The following is a 7,973-nucleotide window of genomic DNA, read 5'->3' as shown; positions in this document are numbered from 1 at the left end:
ATCCAGCCCAGCTCGTGAGATTGCAAACTCCATAGCAACACTGCAGCAGCTTTGGAAAACTGGGCCTGGCGATGGCCAATTCCCAAGGACAAGTCTGGGAGAGGGGAGGGAACAGGCTCTGGAAGGGGGCAGGGGTGATGGAGGCAGGAGTGGAGGCAGAAAGGAAGCAGCAGCTTGGGAATGGGGATGGGAGTTGGAGACGCTTTGAGACAGAGCTAGAAGCCTCTCCAGAAAGGCCTGGTTAGATGGTCCAGCAGGGCTAAAAAAAAAAAAACAAAAACAAAAACAAAAACACCAGCACCTGCATCCTCCCACACCAGGCCTCTGCGACAAGGTAGGGAGGGGCCCATTGCTCCCATTTCACAGGTGGGAAAATGGAGGCAAAGGAGAGGTGCCTATATGGCTTGCCAAAGGCCCATAGGAACTGAGGGCCCAGGGGCCCTATTAGAAGCCAGGGAGGGTAGATGAGCCAGCCGTGGGAGACTTTCCCCACTCTGCCGTGGATGATGAAACAGATGAGAGGGGAGGTGGAAATGGAGACAGAAATCTGGGACGCATCCAGAGGCAGGGAAGGGGGAGGCTGAGGCTTGAACAGAACCTGTCAGCGGCAGAGATGGTGGAGAGATAGGGCCCTGACACCCAGCTCCAGTTACAGGCAGGCAGCATCAGCTGGTCGGGTGTCACGGAGTCCCGCGCCTCCTCCCGCCCTGCGGACCCATCCACTTGGGTGGCTCTGCAGCACGCGCTCCCTAGTCCCGGGATGAGGGTTCAGGGTGGAGGGGACGGGGGAGGGGGCGGCGCGCCTCCTCCTCCCCACGGGCTTGTAAATCCGCAGCGGCCTCCGCAGCAGCCTCCCGGCCCGCCCCCGGGCCCCCTCCTCCTCCTGCGCCTGAATGGTACATTCCGGTCCGCCTGGCCCGGCTGCAGTGGATGTTGCTAGAACCCACGCGGAGGAAGGAAGAGACGCAGGCAGGCTGCGGTGACCCAAGCGGCCGCCCCTGCCTCAGGGACCCCTTCCCGGAGAGACGGCACCATGACACAAGGAAAGGTACCGGCATCTCCCCCACCTGCACCATCATCCTTCATCCTTCAGCTCCCCGCTCTCCGTCATCCCGAGCAAACTCTCTGGACCACTATAAGCATCCTTCCCCGGCGCTTGTGCGAAGGTCCTCTGTGGTCCTTGTTGCAGTCAGAGGACCAAAAGGCGCATTTCAAGTGATAGGTCAGGGCCTCTTCCTGCCCAACAGGCCCTCTCACCCCAGGGGCTTTGGCATCTCAGGACCCTTCACAGGTACCCAGTTTCCCTTAAGGAATCAACCTGGGTGTCCAGGGTGTGGTGGGGGGACTAGAGGGGGGCACCTGGGTGAGCCCCAAGGAGTGGTGCCTATCCTGCCCCAACCACATTATGCTCATCTTTCCCACCTCCACAGAAACCCCCACCCCCACCCCCCAGCCAACTCATTCCACATCTGGACACATGCTTTTGTGGGGGAGGGGATTACTATGGCAACCCTGCATCAGGATGCTTTAATTTTTGTTTTTGTTTTGGCTCGACATGGGACTAGATGGAACCAGATAAAACGTCGTCTCTTTTTTTCTAGTTTTAGGCCTGAAATGGAGGGGAAGGGCTGGGGCAGAGACTTGGCTGGCCTAATGTGGTTACATAACATCAACAGCCTGTGGAATTATACAACAATCAGGGCCTGGGGCAAAGGGGGAGGGTCCTCTGGCCCTCTGTTTTGGGGGTGCCAAGGATTGGGCAGAGAAAACAGAAGAGGAGCCTCCCCTACATTCCCCCTTCCTTTCTCCAAGATGAGCCTCAGAGCCAATGGCATCCTTCCCTGGGCTCTCAGACCCTCCTCTCTGTTTTTAAGCTCCTGAGACCTCAAAATGATGTCACTGGTGATACCACCTCCTGCCATTGGGCAGACCTCACTTGGGAATGAGGGTGTGTGTGTGTGTGTGTGTGTGTGTGTGTGTGTATGGGGGGCAGGGCCCAGGAGGCTCTGGGGCTGATCGGCAGGGTGGGGGTTGGGAGGAGGGCCCATTCGTGACAGGGCTGAAGTCAGAGGTGATAATTCTTTTCCTGGGTCTGGTTTCAAAGGACCTTGGTTCTGGTGGGCTGAAATGGGTTTTCCTGGATGTGAGCCTTCTGGTCTGGATGAGGAAGGAGGTTGGGGAGTGGGAGGGCAGCAAGTGAACCAGGGCCCCATTCTCACAGGCCTAGGCTCCTCAAGGCCCTTCCCTAAGGAGGCCCGGGGGGTGTTCACTGTGGTGAAAATGAAAAGCCCCCTCCCCACACCTACTGCTGATTCCATCCCCCCACCCCCACCCCAGTCACTTTGCTGACATTGCCTCCTGTCCTCAATGAATGTAGCACATTGCCCCTGCCTCCTCTGCCTCTCACCCCCAGCTGGCTCACAGGCTTTCTGAGGATGGAAAAGAACTTTCCAGTTCACCGGTCCTTAGGGCTGAGTGGAGACAGAGATGTTCTGGTGCTCGCTTCCCTCTGGGCTGCCTCAGCTGGACGCAACCTGCAAAGAATGAACTCAGCGGCCTTCCTCTGCGGCCCTTCGGGTTTAACACATTCTTTCTGAAGCCAGAACTAAATCCCATTCATTTTCTGAGGCTTAGTCTTTTTGTTGCCGGGTCAGTTTTCATACACCCCCTCCCCCACAGTCTTCCCTTCCCTGGTGGCAGCACTCAGGCCCTTCCAGCTCACATCCTCTCCCCTAAAGCTTAAGTGGACCCTCTGGGGCCTGGGGCAGAGCTGAGTGTAAATGGGCTTGAGTTTTCAACCTGCCATGGCACAATTCCCTCTGGGCCTCAGTTTCCTCATCTGTCAAATGAAGGAAAGGGCTGAGCTAGATACCTTCTGAGATCCCTTCCAACAGTGAAGGTCTGCGATTCTGTTCTGGTTTGGGAGAGAGGCTGAGGTTCACAACAGGATGAGGCCAAAACAGGACCCTTCACCAGGGACCTCTTGCCCTTTCCCCACTCTATGGTCCCCTTTCTTCCTCATATCTCCCCTCACCCCTCTCTGTTTCCCTGCTCGCCCATCCCCACCTTCCTAGTGTCATCTCCAGCCCAACAGAAGGAGGCCAGTCCCAGTGGATGGGGCCTGGGCTCTTCAGTCCAATGGGTTATGTGTGGCTCTGTGACCTTGGACAAGTCATCCTTCCTCTCTGAGCCTCAGTTCCCTCATTTTAAAAGAGGGATCAGGGGTGCCTGGGTGGCTCAGTCGGTTGGGCATCCAACTTCAACTTAGGTCATGATTTCATGGTTTGTGAGTTCAAGTCCCTCATTGGGTTCTCTGCTGTCAGCACAGAGCCCACTTCAGATCCTCTCTCCTCCCCCCTCTCTCTCTGCTCCACCCCTGCTCTCTCTCTCTCTCTCTTTCAAAAATAAATAAACATTAAAAAAAAAACAACAGGGGTCAAAATATAACCACCAAGGTAGCAGGGAGATTAAATGAAAGAATCTTTCATTCAATAATATTCTTGAGGGCCTACTCTGTGCCAGGCCCTTCCCTGAACCCCGGGGAGACAGTGGAACTATACACACCCCTTCTCTGCCCCAGGGACAGCCCCATGGTGGCCTCTCCTAAGAATTTCTCCTTCCTCAGTTATTTTTTAAACTTTTTTTTAAAGTTTATTTATTTTGAGAGAGAGAGAGGGCATGCATGTGCATGCAGGAAGGCAGAGAGAGAGAAAGAGAAAGAGGGAGAGGGAGAATCCCAAGCAGGCTTGGCACCTGAGCCCAACACAGAGCTTGATATCACGATTTGTGAGATCATGACGTGAGCCAAAATCACGAGCCGGACGCTTAACCGACCGAGTCACTCAGTTTTTTTCCCCTCTCCTTCCTCAGTTTTTATTCCAGCTTCAGTGTGTGCCTCTGGCCAGCCCTGACCCTCCTGGAGCTCAGTTCTCCCATCTATAAAAAAAAAAGGGGGGGAGGGGGGAGAGTCTTCCTCCACCACCATCTTTATTGGGGTATAATTGACAAATGGTAATTGTATATATTTAAGGTACACGGACCTGAATGTTTTGATATACATGTATATTGTGAAATGATCACAATCAAGTCAGTTAACATCACTTCACATAGTTACCTTTCTTTGTGTGTGATGAGAACACTTAAGATCCACCCTCTCAGCAGATTTCGAGTATACAATACAGTATTGTTAACTATAATCACCATGCTGTACGTTAGATCTCCAGAACTTATTCATCTAGCACAATGGAAACTTTGTGCCCTTTGACCAACACCTTCCCATTTCCCCCACCCCCCAACCCCTGGCAACCACCATTCTACTCTGTGCTTCTATGAGTTTGGCTATTTTCGATTCCCAATATAACTGGTATCACGCAGTTTTTGTCTTTCTGTGTCTGGCTTATTTCCCTGAGCCTTGTTGCAAATGGAAGGATCTCCTTCTTTCTTAAGGCTGAATAATATTCCATATCCCGTGTCAAATAGGGAAATTATTGTCTGCACCCCCACCCTTCCTAGTGCAGGTGAGAAAGTACCCATGGAAGTTCCAGATATTGGGGGCTGGTGGGGAGGACTTGGAAGGCACACTTTCTCTGGTGACTGTCTCTCTTCGCCTCTATTCCACAGATCTCCGTGGCTAACAAGGCCCCCGGGACAGAGGGGCAGCAGCAGGCCAATGGTGAGAAGAAGGAGACTCCAGCAGTGCCCTCGGCCCCGCCCTCCTATGAGGAGGCCACCTCTGGAGAGGGGTTGAAGGCAGGGGCCTTCCCCCCAGCCCCGTCGGCTGTGCCTCTCCATCCCAGCTGGGCCTATGTGGATCCTAGTAAGTCTCGCAGCTCCTGGAGGCTGGAACATCATGGGGAGTGGTAGGCCCAGAGGAAAAACTTGGGTAGGAGGAAGTTGCCCATAAATAGATGCATTGTATGGTTGTTATATGAGGCTCTGTTGTCAAAGGCTTGGGATTTGGAGGGCTATTCCAAGGGTAGGTCAAGGAGGACTCCATGAAAAGGGAGAGACATGATATTTTCTGTCATAGTACTCTTGGATGGGGAAGAGGGGATTCTTTTCAAGTCACCAAGCTAGGGCAAATACAGAGAGTAAATAGGGGGAGGGGGTGGATCAGGGGCTATTCTAGAAAGGCTTTCCTCAAAGGGGTACATTAAAAGGGTGGAGAGAGGTCAGAGTAGACGCAGGAAAGGGCAGCATTAAGCTGTGGCTGGCTCCCTGTGAGTGGAGGTGTCGTGTTTACATACGGGCTGATTCAAAACTTCCCCCTGAAGGCCCCAGGGATGTTGGGGGCCAGGGGTCTGAGGATCACTTCACCCTCACTTTCCTTACCTCTCTTCCCTTCTCCAGGCCTTTGTTGGGGACAGGAGGACATGACATGGGGAAGGTATATGGATGCCAGCCTTAGTGCCCCTCATGGCCAGGCATAATTCATAGGCACACTTACCCAGGCGAATGCCAGCTCCCTGTAAAACCAAAAATCACAGCCCGTAGGAGCCCCTCTGTTAGATTGAGCAGCTTGTGGGAGCTTTGCCTTGGGGCTGGGAACATACAGCTCCCCACGTGCTAAGGAAGGGCCCCTTCTCAAATCTTCCTCAGCCCCGGCAGCCTCCCTAAGCAACCCCTCAACCCCCCCCCCCCCATCTTATATACTCTCACCCTCCCCAGCAGAATTCTAGAAGGAATCCCAGGAACAATGCCTCAGACAGAGCTTCTACTCACCGGGAGTGGCCACCATGGTCCACACCCCTTATCACAAACCCTCTCGGCCCAGAGCCAAGCAGACCTACCACACCATGAGCTACTGGAGAGCCAATGAAGGTCTGGTGTTTGTGTGAGCCCTTCTCACTGCCCCAGACACCCACAGGACTTTCTCTGTCCTCATCGCCTGCTCAGTGGTCTGGCCATTTGGGTTTTGGCAGGAGATGTAGACCGCACATGAAAGTGGAAGACAAAAGGGTGAGGGCCTCCAGGCCTCAGGTTTGCAGTGGGTTCCCCTCTCTCCCCCTTCTTCATTTTCCATATCCAGGTTGCCAGGGCTAGCTGCCTTAAATAGTGTTTTCCAGGGAACTGTCAGGGCAGGAAGGAAGCTCATTTTAGTCAACATGCGACAAACATTTCTAAGTGTGTGTCAAGCACTGTGACCAGTGATGCTAAATTTCTAGCGATGCATGGATTTGCAAGACTTGTTGCCCCCACGGGCCTGACTATATAGACAAGTAAACAGACACTACCACACAATGAAAGAGATGCAGTGATAGAGGCCTAGGCAGCTTACCTAATCCGTGTGGCAGTCAGGGAAGACTTCCTGGACTTCAATGTATCCACATTGAGTCCTGAAGACTCAATGAGTTAGCCTGGTGAAGAGGCGGGGAAATGAGTGTTCAGGCTGAAAGAATACAATGTGCAGAGGCAAGAAAGCACGTGGCCGAAAAAATATAGTCAGGCTGGAGAAAAGTAGGAGGGAACAGTGTGCATTGGGGCTGAGAGCTCGGGGGAGGCTGTGGAAGCTTTGTTAAAGAACTTGAACTTGAGTAAAAGGCAGTGGGGAGCCATCAAAGAGCTTGATGCAGGGTCAGCTTTGAAAGACCAAGACTGACACTTTTGCTGTGGAGGGAGGGTAAGATCGTGGAGAAATGGCAAGAATTAAAAGGACAGTGGAAGAGAACAGAGCAGAGGCCTCAGGAATGGCCCAGATGAGGGGTGCAAAGGAGACGGCAGCATAGTCCCCACCAGGCACAGAGCCATCGGCTTTTACTTTCATCTAGTTTTGTCCCCAGGAGGTGAGTGTCACAGACCCATATCACAGAAGACACTCCAAGATGGCTGATAGTCAGTCTGAGAAGAGGGAGCCACATGTGGGTCTGTTTGTGGATCCTATGCTCTTTCACAGGCCTGATGTCTGGTTTCTCAGTTCTGGGACCAGGCCCCCAAACTTCATCCCCAGCCATACCCCACTCCTTGCCCTTGTCCCGGCTTTACTTCCCCCTCCAGTCTTCCCCCTGCCCTGCTTCCCAGCTGGAGCACCAGAAGGTTCTCCCATCCAACTAGTCCCTGGTTCTCACCCCAAGGGCCTCAGAGCAGGCAGGGGTAGGACCTTAGACCCTGAGATGTGCTAGGTGGCCTTGGGAGAGTGGCTGTCTCTCTCTGATTCTTAGCCACTAAAGGGAGCCAGCGTGTTTAGGGAGGAGAGTGGGGGACACAAGAGAAAAGGGCCACATTTGTATGGCAGGGATTGGCCCCCAGGGAGCCCCAGTCAGCATGCAAGGAAGGGGTAGGGAAATGACAGTGTATTCTCAGGACTCAGGAGAAGCAGCTGGGGAAAAAGATCTGAGGGTGGGATGGGGTGGGTGGGAGGTTTGAGAACGGAACTAGAGAAAAAAGCTTCCCCAGTCCAGAGAGCCAGTTTGACAAAAGTCAGCTCTGAACAGGTGGCCATTGGGGGCAGCATTTATATACATGGGAGCCCTCATGGCCCTCCCCATGTCCATACAGGCAGCTCCAGCTATGAGAACGGATTCCCCGCCGGAGACCATGAGCTCTTCACCACCTTCAGTTGGGATGACCAGAAAGTTCGCCGAGTCTTCATCAGAAAGGTAACCACCTCCTCCCAACTCTCCAGGACTGGGGGACTGGGGGGAGGACAGGGTGTCCCTTGAGAAGGCCCTGGCCCAGCCCTCTGTCTACAGAGGCCATCCCTGTGTCCCCTTCTCTAGTGACCCCAGCTGATAGCACCTGCTGGGAAGTGCTTCACCCCACTGCCCCCTGCTATACCCAAACTCATTGTCTCAACCTGTCTCCAGATACATGGGGCCCCTTGTCCTGTGGGGGTGGGCTCTGGAGCAAAGTTGCTTGTCTTTCACCTTGTCCTGGGTCCATTCTAGTGAAAGAAAGGGGAGGGTATAGGATGTAGGTCTGGAGAGTAGAGTCACTGGGAAGCTGGGGTACTCGCTGAGCCTCACTGGGGGCCTGAG

General features: G+C 53.8%; 1 protein-coding gene across 2 annotated transcripts in view; it reads left to right on the top strand.

Annotated features, from left to right (window-relative positions):
- The first annotated feature begins 941 nt into the window (after nt 1-941).
- Nucleotides 942-7,973, top strand: part of FAIM2 (Fas apoptotic inhibitory molecule 2) — a 30,285-nt gene continuing 23,253 nt past the window's right edge. Inside the window, exons 1-3 of one of the 2 annotated variants that reach the window (XM_049625420.1) lie at nt 942-1,048; nt 4,621-4,816; nt 7,495-7,595. In XM_049625420.1, the coding sequence (XP_049481377.1) occupies nt 1,034-1,048; nt 4,621-4,816; nt 7,495-7,595 (312 nt within the window). In that variant the 5' untranslated portion in view covers nt 942-1,033. Of the gene's footprint in view, nt 1,049-4,620; nt 4,817-5,698; nt 5,821-7,494; nt 7,596-7,973 lie in introns of those variants that run through there. The other variant, XM_049625421.1, reaches the window with a different exon arrangement.

Source organism: Panthera uncia, chromosome B4 (assembly GCF_023721935.1).
Source record: "Panthera uncia isolate 11264 chromosome B4, Puncia_PCG_1.0, whole genome shotgun sequence".
NCBI classification, from domain to species: Eukaryota; Metazoa; Chordata; class Mammalia; order Carnivora; family Felidae; genus Panthera; species Panthera uncia.
The sequence above is the reverse complement of the archived record's forward strand: the minus strand, read 5'-3'. Positions and strand labels throughout refer to the sequence as shown.